The sequence below is a fragment of the Cebus imitator genome, unplaced genomic scaffold (genome assembly GCF_001604975.1).
Source record: "Cebus imitator isolate Cc_AM_T3 unplaced genomic scaffold, Cebus_imitator-1.0 Scaffold335, whole genome shotgun sequence".
NCBI lineage: Eukaryota > Metazoa > Chordata > Mammalia > Primates > Cebidae > Cebus > Cebus imitator.
The window spans coordinates 1,687,042-1,700,652 of record NW_016107650.1 but is presented as its reverse complement, the minus strand read 5'-3'; the positions used below and the strand labels follow the sequence as shown (position 1 = coordinate 1,700,652).

At 44.3% G+C, this 13,611-nt stretch overlaps 1 protein-coding gene across 1 annotated transcript in view; it reads left to right on the top strand.

Annotated features, from left to right (window-relative positions):
• Nucleotides 1-2,617, top strand: part of ALDH5A1 (aldehyde dehydrogenase 5 family member A1) — a 34,541-nt gene extending 31,924 nt beyond the window's left edge. Inside the window, exons 9-10 of the mRNA XM_017505247.2 lie at nt 439-497; nt 1,829-2,617. Of these exons, the coding sequence (XP_017360736.1) occupies nt 439-497; nt 1,829-2,034 (265 nt within the window). The 3' untranslated portion in view covers nt 2,035-2,617. The remainder of the gene's footprint in view (nt 1-438; nt 498-1,828) is intronic.
• Nucleotides 2,618-13,611: the final 10,994 nt, after the last annotated feature.

Sequence of the window (13,611 nt, the reverse complement as noted above, 5' to 3'; positions counted from 1 at the left end):
GCCCAGCTAATTTTGTATTTTTAGTAGAGACAGGGCTTCTCCATGTTAGTCGGGCTGGTCTGGAACCCCTGACCTCAGGTGATCTGCCCACATTGGCCTCCCAGAGTGCTGGGATTACAGGCGTGAGCCGCCGTGCATGGTCAGTAATCCTATTTTTGTGGATTTTGTTTGATGTTCTGGTTATCTCACAGCTGCCTGCATGTTGGTCTGCCCTTTTCTTGTTCTCTTAGGAGCCAGTGTTGATTTGAGCATGCCAGCCTTGATTGCTGAGTTACCTCGGGGAACGGTGTTGCTTTTTTCTGCAATCTGCTCTTGGATCTCTTTGCAAAACTCTGATTGACTCCTTGTGATTATTTGGGAAACGAATCAGAAGAAAAGAAAACTGGCTTCCTTTCCTCTCCCCCTTGCATATTTTATGACCTATCTTAACTTTGGCAGGTTCGACACAGAGGAGGAGGCTATAGCAATCGCCAACGCAGCTGATGTTGGGTTAGCAGGTGGGTGTTTGTCCTTGTTCAACAGCAGTCATAATCGTTTTTCTCAAGCTCATGCCAGATGTACCTTTTAAACCTCACCCTGGGTTTTGAGACAGAAGCTTCCATGAAGTATGTGTTTTGTTGCTTTCCAAGTGGTGGAAGGGATTTGGATTTGTGCAAGGACCCGTTTTTTTGCTTTGTCCCCATGATACACATTTGGGAGCTCTCGAATTACAATGTGGGCAGGGAGAGCTGTGGGGAGACGAGAAGGTGCACATTATTCTACTTTTCTAGGTGGAGAACTGCACACATCTCCAGGTTCCACATTCTCAGAGACTTAATGCCCAGAAATTGCAAGTGCTTTTTCTTCCCTTTTGCCTGGCTCCTGTAAGCCTGACAGAGAGGAAGGGCATCAGCAAGGAGCGTCAGGGACAGTGAAAGCAGTGAAGATGGTGTATGCAGTGGTGCCTCGCTGATGGCCGCCCTCCCTTTAGTTTGGAGATGGTCCAGGTGGCCACTGCATGTACTCTATAACCCTGAGAAAATTATGTCATAGCATCCACAGCAGACAGAGTACTGCAGAAGATACAAAGACATACAAGATACCACTACAGCTCTATAGAAGCTTCTCTAGCTGTAAGAGAGCCATTTATACCAAGAGGAACAATAAGCATGCCACGGGGCCCCTCAGAGGTATCACAAAGCTGGAGAAAGATGTACACATAAGGGCTTCTAACCCTCAGTTCAGCGCTTGTCTCTTCCTTCTCAATGGGGTGATGGTGGAGGAAGATGTACCCTGAACTAGGTCATAAATGATGGGCAGGATTCTGGTTGTGCAGAAATTGGAGGAGACGGATTCTGGGCAGAGGGCGCCAAGGAAGTTCAGAAGCAAAGTAAGAAAGGGTGAGGAGTGTGCAGCTGACAGGTTTGGAGAGGATGGTTGGTGACTGGAGTAATGGAAGGTGACACCAGAAATGCTGGATGAAACTCTGAGGGGAGAGGGTGTTGAATACCCACTGAGGAATTTAACTTTATTTTATAGTCAGGAGTCATAGCAAAAGGCTTGGGCAAAAATGTCATGTAGAAATCTAACAGGTGTGCAGAGTGGACTGAATAGTAGCAAACAGGAAGAGGGCTTTGATGGGAAATCGTGAGAGTAGAATTGAAGCAAGAGGTGACTTTCAAAGGTTTTGACATGAAGAAGTGATGAGACCAACCTGGGATTTTATATGGGAGCAGGGAAGATTCTAGGCCCCAGTGACTGCACAGTCATCAGTGCTGGCCTCATCTTTAGTCACGATATCTCTAATGACTATTCTAAATGTCGGTTACGTCTTTTATCCCCATGGCAGGTTATTTTTACTCTCAGGACCCAGCCCAGATCTGGAGGGTGGCAGAGCAGCTGGAAGTGGGCATGGTTGGCATCAACGAAGGACTGATTTCCTCCGTGGAGTGCCCTTTTGGTGGGGTGAAGCAATCCGGGCTTGGGCGAGAGGGGTCCAAGTACGGTATCGATGAGTATCTGGAACTCAAGTATGTGTGTTACGGGGGCTTGTAGGAGCCTTTGCTTCTTTAAAAACATTTAAAAGGAGGCTCACCTACATATATAGGTACGTGCCATCTGTTATTTTAAACAAACTAATAGGTTTTCAGAGTTAGGAATTTTTCAAAACTCATCCGGTCCTCGTAATCTTAAGCAGATGCAAATCCTACCCCTGCCCTTAACCTAACTAGGGACCAATACGTGCCACGTGTCTGTGGCCGCAGACTCCAGGAGAACCAGCACTGGGTGTACAGAATGAGGCCCTGGCTCCTCACCGTGGCCTGGGCTGCCTGAGAGTAGGCACAGCGCGAGGCAGGCCAGCCCCTTGGCCGTCACAAAGGCTTGATCACTGCCGGGGCCGTGGCACAATTATCCCCCACGTGGCTCCAGAATATGGGCCCAGAGCAACTTGAAGGAGACCCTTGCCTGTGACTGGTGGGCGGGTGAGAGGCCCAGCACCCCTCCCCGGCACCTGCCAGCTCAGCACCTGAGACAGCGAATGTGCCCCTGGGGTGCTGCGGCAGTTTTCAGGAAGCCGTCTTTCAAAGACAATAAATAGCACGGAATTGTCTGTGCTTCTGAGAGACCTGAAGGAGCACCTCTCCCTATTCCAGAACCAGTTTTTTACTTGACGTCTTTATTTTCCTAAATTTACTGCTGAATTCTATTTTCATTTCTGTCCCGTTTGCCACTTCATTTCCCTTCCTTGAGGAAACGAGCTCAAGTGTAAAGCAAAGAATAGCCCGAGCAGCTCGGCAGGGTGGAAGGCATGCAGGGGCATGGTCTGGCTCCTTCCTGAGCCGCCTTGTTCCCTGGGGCGTGTGTTCAGCACCTCCCGCCCCATGCATACAGTGGAGATTCCATACAGGCCTTACTTAGCTCCCTGCGATATCGTCGTGAGCCAGAGAGAAACTAAAAGTACTTCACAGAAAAGTGAAAATTCTAAGGACGTACAAGAGCCATTGTTACGAGCAGCGCTGCCCAGCCCTCTTTTGCCTACTGGCAATGGCTTTGCCAAGATGGGAAGAGGCCGATGCCCACCTGCCCACCCGCCTGTGCCTGAATGAATGGCTACCACCCGTGGCCTGTTCTTTCTGTCCCGGTGTGGTGCTGCTCCCTCACCTCCACAAGAGCAAAAGCACTTTCACCACAGTCAGCTCAGAAGGGAAAGAATTTCTGTAATTGCCAATCCAGTTTGCAGAAGAGGCATGAGCCCTTGAATTTCAGGCACCTTTTAGCTAGCAAGAGTTTTTACAGCTCATCATTCAAATAGCACACAAGAAACAAAAGCCCCTATGACCAGTGTTGCCTCTCACTTTGAAAGAAAGACTCTGTAATCTTAAACAGATGCAAATCCAATTAAGAAAATTCTAAGTTCTTCTAGACATGCCTCCTAGCAGAATAAAGGTAATTCCTGGCCAAGTAGGTGGAGATGAAGCACCTTCCTTTCCCCATCTTTCTCTGTGTAGCCTCCCCTTACATCCTGTGGTTATTCTGGGTTGTAAAAGGAACATGTGAATGAAAGTAGTGCTAGATGCAATTACTCCTGAACCGCACCTGGGATTTAACATCCCTCACTGAGCCACCGGGAAGCTAAGGTCGAGTGAGTAAAGGTCTGGCAAGTCCCTGTACACACAGGGAGCTGCCTGGCACCTGGCCTGGGGTGTACCAGCCACCTCCCCAAGAAGGAAGAGCTGAAATTCATCTCCTAGTGACATGGCCCTGGCCTGTCAAGAATCACATACTCAGCATTTTGACAGCATTTTGCTCTTTATTGTGGAGTTTTTAGGTGGTTTTATGTAACATTCTAATTACTTATGATTTAGATGTATCCATCCTTTTTCTATTAAGAATACAAATGCTCCGGCCGGGCGCGGTGGCTCACGCCTGTAATCCCAGCACTTTGGGAGGCCGAGGCGGGTGGATCACGAGGTCAAGAGATCGAGACCATCCTGGTCAACATGGTGAAACCCCGTCTCTACTAAAAATACAAAAAATCAGCTGGGCATAGTGGCGCGTGCCTGTAATCCCAGCTACTCAGGAGGCTGAGGCAGGAGAATTGCCTGAACCCAGGAGGCGGAGGTTGCGGTGAGCCGAGATCACGCCATTGCACTCCAGCCTGGGTAACAAGAGCGAAACTCCGTCTCAAAAAAAATAAAAAATAAAAAGAATACAAATGCTCCAATGTTATTTTCTCTAAGTCTGGATTAGTAATGCTGAACTGTGTGCAGGAATACTTCCTAATACATTTTTAACATTGTAAGCCAGTAGATTCTTTGGTTGGGTGGCGAATTTTGAGTCTGCCTGCATATTTGGCTGAGGGGTTCATAAATTGAGGGCCAGAGACTCATTGTAATCCCCCTGATCCATTTTGTAATTAGAGGAACTAGCTTATTGTTTAGTCAAATGGTCCTTGTTTGTGGAAAGAAGGGGAGGTGTTTTTAACTGAACATTTTGTTGTCTTTTAAATAAAGTACCCATATGTGATGTGATTTTAAAAATAAATACATTGTACAACATGGACTAGAAAAGAGCCATCACATCAGGGGTTGGCAAACTATGGCCGGCCCACAAAGCAAATCTGGATGATGCCTGTTTTTATACAACCCGTGAGCTAAGAATGGTTTATATGTTTTCAAATGACTGGGCAGAAAATCAAAAGAAGAACAATATTTCATGGCACCTGAAAATTCTGTGGAATTCAGATTTCAGTGTGCATAAATAAAATGTGATCGAGCGTAGCCGCCCCTATTCATTTATGGTACGGTCTGGGCCCGCTTTCTCGGCAGAGTTGAGTCACTGGGACAAGGACAGTACAGCCTGCAAAGCCTCAAATGTTTACTGCTCATCTCCTTAAAGAAAAAGGGGGGCAGCTCCTGATCTAGACCAGGAGGGAGAGATTGACCTTACTTGCGTTCATCAGGCATTATTTCATTTTACTGGACACCTCCTGTGAAGAAAGTACTTTTCCAGCATTGCTTCCATGAGTTCCCAGAGGAACTTCCCAGTGATGATAACGCAGATGAAATTAGCCCTATAACAAGAGTCTATTGGCCTTGAAAAAACAGGTCTTCTTGAACTTCTCCAGCTATGCTGGGATTCTCATTAAAGAGCTAATCTGCTTCTGTTTATCCATTTCAGTGGCTTTTGAATATGACTTTATGTGAAGTGCTGTTTGTTTATTCTACTAAAGAGATGCGGCAGAATAAAAATCAGAAGCAAATGTAAGCAAATATACTTTATAGTTGACTTCAGTTATACACTTGAAATTGTGCCACATGACTTTTTCCTCTAAAGACTGGAGCCTAGTGTTTTAATTACCTGTGTGCAGCTATTTCAAATAGCACTTTACTTGAATAATACTGACGCGGTCATTGTTTCATGCCGTACTTTGTGGGATAAAATTTAGGAATGAATATGGTGAGGAATTTATAAAGTTTTGCTTTTTAAACATGTGAACATAACTTATTTTTCTAGTTTCTGACAATTGTGTGTTTCAGAGTCTAGCCTGCAGACAGAGTTGTGTGTGCAATTAATAAATGTTGAATGAACAAACTTTCCTCTCCCGGTGTTAAGGTGTCTGGCTGTGCTTTTTCTCCCTGCTTGGTGATCATTTGAGTTTTTACTTATTACACCAGTTTGCATTTGTGTAAAGAGCACAATTTCTCTTCTTCCCCAGAGAGCCGTCATCAGTCAGTCCTTCGGGGAAGGAGCTGGCATGTGATACTATGAACCCAGAACCCAGAGAAGGGCCTGTCCATGGGATGCACTCATAGAATGTTTTCTAAGCTGAACCGAGAATTTACCTAGTTGCAGGGGTGGCGGTCACAGAAAGGGGTATAGTCCAGCCATCCAGCTGTCACAGATTGGGCTATCTCTCTCTCCTACATGCTCCACTGTTATCCATTATATACTTTTTTAACTGTTTTTTGTTTGTTTGTTTTGGTTTTTGAGATGGAGCATCACTGTGTCACCCAGGCTGGAGTGCAGTGACACGATCTTGGCTCACTGCAACCTCTGCTTCCCAGGTTCAAGCAATTCTTCTGCCCCAGCCTCCTGAGTAGCTGGGATTACAGGTGCCAGGCTAATTTTTGTATTTTTAGTAGAGACAGGGTTTGGCCATGTTGGCCAGCTGGTCTCAAACTTTGGACCTAAAGTGCTCCATCCACCTTGGTCTCCCAGAGTGCTGGGATTACAGGTATGAGCCACCACACCCAGCCTGTGTTTTTAAAGTACAGAAAAGTATGAGGGAGAAACATTCTGAAACCCTGCTATCCAGATATAATCACTGTTCATTATTTTAGCAATATATATTTTTATCCAGTGTTCATTTATATTTTAAGGAATTTCATGTGAGGCCAGGCACAGTGGCTTACGCCCGTAATCTCATCACTTTGGGAGGCGAAGGCAGGCAGATCACTTGAGGTCAGGAGTTTGACACCAACCTGGCCAACATGCTGAAACCCCATCTCTACTAAAAATACAAAAAAATTAGCCAGACATGGTGGCGCATGCCTGTAATCCCAGCTACTCGGGAGACTGAGGCAGGAGAATCACTTGGACACAGTAGGTGGAGGTTGCAGTGAGCCAAGATCTCACCACTCACTCCAGCCTCGGTGGTAGGGTAAGATTCCGTCTCCCAAAAAAACCCCAAAAAAATTTCATGTGGCCTCATTGAATCTGAAATTGTTTCAGGAAGCCTTTAACAAATGTAGCATCTTCACCAGAAGAAAGAACGGTGTCACCAGACACATGTCTCCCTTTGTGAGTCCATTTATTTTATATATTTCTTTTATCCTGCTTTTGATTTTTAAAATTATTTTGCTGCCAGGAGAAACTATCCAGTTACTTCTCAATGTGTGGGTTTTTTACATGCTAGACCTAAGCCTCTGCTTAGAAGGAAATGTATGGTCATCTTCCTGGTATTACTTTCACTAATTATCATCATATGTTCACCTGTTATAGCTTCTTGATGTGCCATTTAGCTTACAACACATTAAAGGGCAAATTAGTGTGGTTTTTATTAATCAAGTATGGGAGACCTATAATCCATCACATAAACAGAGCCAGTTACAAAACCACATGATTATCTCAACAGATGCACAAAAGGCCTTTGACAAAATTCAACAGCCCTTCATGCTAAAAACTCTGAATAAACTAGGTATTGATAGAACGTATCTCAAAATAATAAGAGTTATTTATGACAAACCCACAACCAGTATCATACTGAACGGGCAAAAGCTGGAAGCATTTCCTTTGAAAACTGGCACAAGACAAGGATGCCCTCTCTCACCAGTCCTATTCAACACAATATTGGAAGTTCTGGCCAGGGCAATCAGGCAAGAAAAAGAAATAAAGAGTATTCAGTAAGAAAAAGAGGAAGTCTAATTGTCTCTATTTGCAGATAACATGATTTTATATTTGGAAGACCCCATCATCTCAGCCCCAAATCTCCTTAACCTGATAAGCAACTTCAGCAAAGTCTCAGGATACAAAATCAATGTGCAACAATCACAAGCATTGCTATACAACAGTAATAGACAAACAGAGAGCCAAATCATGAGTGAACTCCCATTCACGATTGCTACAAAGAGAATAAAATACCTAGGAATACAGCTAACAAGGGATGTGAAGGACCGCTTCAAGGAGAACTACAAACCACTGCTCAATGAAATAAGTGAAGCAAATGGAGAAATATTCCATGCTCATGGTTAGGAAGAATCAGTATGATGAAAATGGCCAGACTGCCCAAAGTAATTTATAGATTCAATGCTATCCCTATCAAGCTACCATTGACTTTCTTCACAGAATTAGAAAAAACCACCTTAAACTTCATATGGAACCATAAAACAGCCCACATGGCCAAGACAGTCCTAAGCAAAAAGAAACAAAGCTGGAGGCATCACGCTACCTGACTTCAAACTATACTACAAGGCTACAGTAACCAAAACAGCCCGGTACTGGTACGCAAACAGAGACAGGGATCAATGAAACAGAACAGAGGCTTTAGAAATGATGCCACACACCTACAACCATCTGATCTTTGACAAACCTGACAGAAACAAGCGATGGGGAAAGGATTCCCTATTTAATAAATGGTGCTGGGAAAACTGGCTAGCCATATGCAGAAAGCTGAAACGGTCCCTTCCTTACACCTTATACAAAAATTAACTCTAGATGGACTAAAGATTTAAACATAAGACCTAACACCATAAAAACTCTAGAAGAAAACCTAGGCAATACCATTCAGGACACAGGCATAGGCAAGGACTTCATGACTAAAACACCAAAATCAATGGCAACAAAAGCCAAAATAGACAAATGGGATCTAATTAAACTTAAGAGCTTCCGCACAGCAAAAGAAACAATCATTACAGTGAATCAGCAACCAACAGAATGGGAAAAAATTTTTGCAATCTACCCGTCTGACAAAGGGCTGATATCCAGAATCTACAAAGAACTTAAATTTACAAGAAAAAAACCCCATCAAAAAGTGGGTGAAGGATATGAACAGACACTTCTCAAAGAAGACATTTGTGCAGCCAACAAACATGAAAAACAGCACATCGCTGATCATTAGAAGAATGCAAATCAAAACCACATTGAGATACCATCTCAAGCCAGTTAGAATGGCAGAATGGCAATCATTAAAAAATAAGGAGACAACAGATGCTGGAGAGGATGTGGCATGCAATGTTTATAAATGAACAGAAATGGGTTTGGAAACTGCTAAGGATTTACCTATAAGCATTCATTGTATCAGCTACTTTGGAAGGACTTGCCCCAATTTATTATTTTTTTCTGAACAGGGTTTCACTCTGCCACCCAGGCTGGAGTGCAGTGGCGAGACCATGGCTCACTGCAGCCTTGACCCCCTGGGCTCAAGCAGGCCTCTCACCTCTGCCTTCCAAATAGCTGGGACCAAAGGCACATGCCACCACACCCAGTTAATTTTTCTTTTATTTTTTGTACAGTCAGGGTCTCACTATGTTGCCCAGACTAGTCTCAAACTTCTGGGTTCAAGCCATCCTCCCGCCTCAGCCTCCCAAAGTGCTGGGATTACGGGAGTGCACCATTGTAGCCAGCCCTCATCATTTAGAACACAGACAACACTCCTGCCCAGTGGTTTAGTGAATGGGTGTTTTTGCAAATGTTGTCTCACATTATACAATCACATATTGCTCAACAACAGATACACATTCTGAGAAATGCGTCATTAGGTGATGTCGTCCTTGTACGAACATCACAGATGTTCATCATATGATGTGTAACATCATAAATGCTACACAAACCCGGATGGTACAGCCTCATACACACCTAAGCTGTACGGTCTAGCCTCATACACACCTAAGCTGTACGGTCTAGCCTCATACACACCTAAGCTGTACGGTCTAGCCTATTGCACCTAGGCTACAAACCTGCACAGAATGGTACTGTCCTGAATACTATAGGCAGTTGTAAGACAATGGCAAATACTTATGTATCTAAACATGGGAAAGCTACAGTAAAAATCGGGTATGAAAGATTTAAAAACTACACTTGTATAAGGCACTTACCATGAATGGAGCTTGCAGAACTGGAAGTTGCTCTGGGTGAGTGAGTGGTGAGTGAATGTGAAGCCCTAGGACATCACTGTACACTACTGTACACTTTATAAACACTCTACACCTAGGCTACACTAAATTTATTAAATAACGTTTTTCTGACCAGGTGTGGTGGCTCACACCTGTAATCCCAGCACTTTGGGAAGCCAAGGCAGGCAGATCACAAGGTTAGGAATTCGAGTCCAGCCTGGCCAACACGGTGAAGCCTCGTCTCTAGTAAAAATAGAAAAGCTAGCCAGGTGTGGTGGCGCACACCTGCAAACCCATCTACTCAAGAGGCTGAGGCAGGAGAATTGCTTTAACCCAAAAGGCAGAGTTTGCAGTGAGCCAAGATTGGGCCACTGTACTCCAGCCTGAGCAACAGATAAGACACCACGTCAAAAAATAATATTTTTCTTTCTTCGATAATAAACTTTAGCTTACTGTAAATTTTTACTCTCTAATCTTAAATTTTTTTTAACTTTTTGACTTATGATCACACTTAGCTTAAAGCACAAACTAATTGCACAACCATATAAAAACATATTCTTTATATCCTTGTTCTATAAGCCTTTTCGTATTTAAAATTTTTTTTAAAACTTTTTTGTCAAAACTAAGACACAATTACACACATTAGCCTGGCCTACAAAGGGTAAGGTTCATGGATATCCACCTCCTCATCTTGCCCTGCTGGAAGGTTTTCAGGGGCATTAACACTCAGGGACAGCTGGGCCCGGTGGCTCACACCTGTAATCCCAGCACTTCAGGAAGCCAGGGCAGGCAGATCACTTGAGCCCAGGAATTCAAGGCCAGCCTGGGCAACATGGCGAAACCCTGTCTCTAAAAAAAATACAAAAATTAGCCAGGTGTGGTGGCGCACGCCTGTCGTCTCAGCTACTCAGGCGGCCGAGGCGGGAGGATTGCTTGAGCCTGGGAGGTGGGTGCTTCAGTGAGCCGTGATTGCTCCACTGCACTCCAGCCTGGGTGACAGGGTGAGACCCTGACTCAAAAAAAAAAAAAAAAAAAAAAAAAAAAAGCATGGAGCTAGGATAACAATGGCATCTTCTGGAACACTTCCTGAAGGACCAACCCTAGGTTCTCAGGAGTCGTCACACATCAGAAATATGCCTGTGGCAGTCTGCTTGGTTTCTTTTTTCATCACAGATTTGCTTGTAAGCAGATAATGCACAAAGAACACTCCTCTGTGAATGAAACCCTTTTGGTATTGAGGGGCCCATGTTTTCAAAAATTTTTGAAGCGCTGAGATGTGCATAAAGTTCTCAACTCTTCACTGTGAATTTTCATGGGGATTCTTTTCCTTCTCCTGCAGTTTCTTCTTCCTTGCCTCTTCTTCAGGTATGTGTTCCTGTTCCGTTCCCAGCAGCTTCTCATTGGTCATTTGCTCAGGAACCACCTGTAGGAGCCCCTCAGGGTCGTCATCCTACGCCCCCAGGTTAAATTTAGTTTGCCATCTCAACTGCAGCCTTGATGATTTTTGCACCCTCCTTGTCCTTGGCAAATCCTTGGAAGTCATGGATGAACCTCTTGCGTGTCTTCTTCCAGATGTCATTTGTACATTCCTTGGTGACATCACCCCAAGCCCAAGCAGGGGTCCTGATGGAGTCACGGATGGAATCCTTTCAGAACTGCGTCAGCGTCTTCTCCACGTGTTTTTCTTGATGCAGCAATAACCTAAGCAAAGGTTCTCCTCTGGCAGTGGGCCTTAAAAGCTACTGTAACCCCTTGACCCACAGGTTGGTAGTCATTAATTTCTTGTTTCAAGATTAGTCACTTGTTGTGGCCTCTTACCGGCAACAGTAGCCATAGATTTTGTGTGCTCGGGGACCACGATGAGCAAAGCAACAGGAGATTAAATCAAGCACAAGAGAAAATAATGCAATCAAGAGACACAGCAAACCAGACATTTATGAGGCTACTGCTGGTATAACCCGACATCCATTTGTTTTGTTTCTGAGACAGGGTCTCACTCTGTCACCTAGGCTGGAGTGCTGTGGCACTGTCACGGCTCACTGCAGCCTTGACCTCCTGGGCTCAAGCGATCCTCCTACCTCAGCCTCCTGAGTAGCTGAGACTACAGGCACACGCCACCACACACATCTAACTTTTTTAAACATGTTTTTTATAGAGATGGGGTCTCACCACGTTGTCCTGGGCCCAAGCAATCCTCCAGCCTCAGCCTCCCAAAGTGCTGGGATTATAGGAGTGGACCACTGCACCCAGCACACTGTTTTACAGTAAACGTTTTTTATACATAGAAGGAGCACACTCTAAAATAACAAAGTGTAGTATAATAAATACAGAAACCAGCAGCACGGTCACTTATGATCAAGTATTATATACTGTACATAATTGTATGTGCTATACTGTTATACAACTGGGAATGCAGATTCGTTTGCACCAGTATCGCCACAGACATGTGAGTGATGCACTGGGCTGCACTGGACTTTACGATGGCTACATCACTAGGTGACAGGAACTCAGCCCGTTATCCTCTCATGGGACCGTGAGTCATATATGCAGTCCGTCAATGACAGAAACGTCACTAAGCATGGCATCACCCTGTAAACCTAAGTGCTCTCTTCCTGCTACAGTAAAATCTCAGTCTTGCAACCCTGGGTTCATCACCTTTAGGAGAACGGAGGTGATAATACTCTCCACGTAGGCTTCAAATAAAGGAAGCTTTGCCGCTCACTAATCTCAAGTCAAAAAGAGAGGCTCCAGGGACCAATTAATTGGAGAAATGGTGACTTTGCTTTTTCTTTCCTTTCTTAACTTTGTTCCTGATTTTAATGGAAATGCTTTTCTTATTTCACTGTTGATCATATGAGTCTGGCCTTTCCTCCTCAACATCTTTTAACTTTTAATTTTGAAATGATTATAAATTCATAGAAGTTGCAAAGATAATGCAGAGTCTTGTGTTCCCTTCACCCAACGGTTCGCTTATTACCTATGTAATACCGTATCAAATTTAGAGACAGGTTTCTCCATGTTGGCCAGGCTGGTCTCGAACTCCAGACCTCAGGTCATCTGCCTGCCTTGGCATCCCAAAGTGCTGGGATTACAGGCATGAGCCACCATGCCCGGCCCCAATTTCACTCGTTTTTATGTGCACTCATGTATATGTTTTTATAGCTCTACCCATTTTATCACATCAACAGGTAGATTTATTAGGCACCACCTGACTCAAGATACAGAACTGTTTCCTCTCTACCTAGGAACTCTCTTGCAATATCTCTTCATAACTGACTTTGAAAGTAACTTGGCAAGATCGGTTGCTTTTTTAAACTTTCATTTCACTATAATATACAAAAAAAGGATACATATTTGAGGAACTGAATAGCTCAATGAATTCTCAGAAACAACACACTCTATAACCAGCACCCAGAACCATGAAATACTACCAGTCCCTGCTTGTGGTTTCTTCTGAAATGACTGTTTCTCAGTGAAGTCACCGAGGCTACAGGTCTCTCTTGTAGGTTTTGAGGACTTAATGTTGGGAAACATCTCATTTTTCCTCTAAGATCAACAGGATAATACTTCACTTTGAGAACCTTTAAAATAAGACTTTCATGCTAAGCCTTAGGCTGATTAAGTTACCTCTGCATATTAGTTTGCATTGCCGTAACAAAATACCAGGCTGGGTGGCTTAAGCAACAGCTATTTATTTTCTCAGAGTTCTGGATGCTAGAAGACCCAGATCAAGGTGTCGGCAGGTTTGGTTTCTCCTGACGAAGCCTCATCTTGGCTTAGAGATGGCCACCTTCTTGCCGTGTCCTCTCACAATCTTTCCTCTGTGTCTGTGTGCCCCTGATGTCTCTCTGCAGGTCCTAATGTCTTCTAATAAGAAAACCAGTTGAAGCTAGGCGCAGTGGCTCAAGCCTGTAATCCCAGCACTTTGGGAGGCTGAGGCAGGCAGATCACAAGGTCAGGAGTTCGAGACCAGCCTGGCCAACATGGTGAAACCCCATCTCTACTAAAAATACAAAAA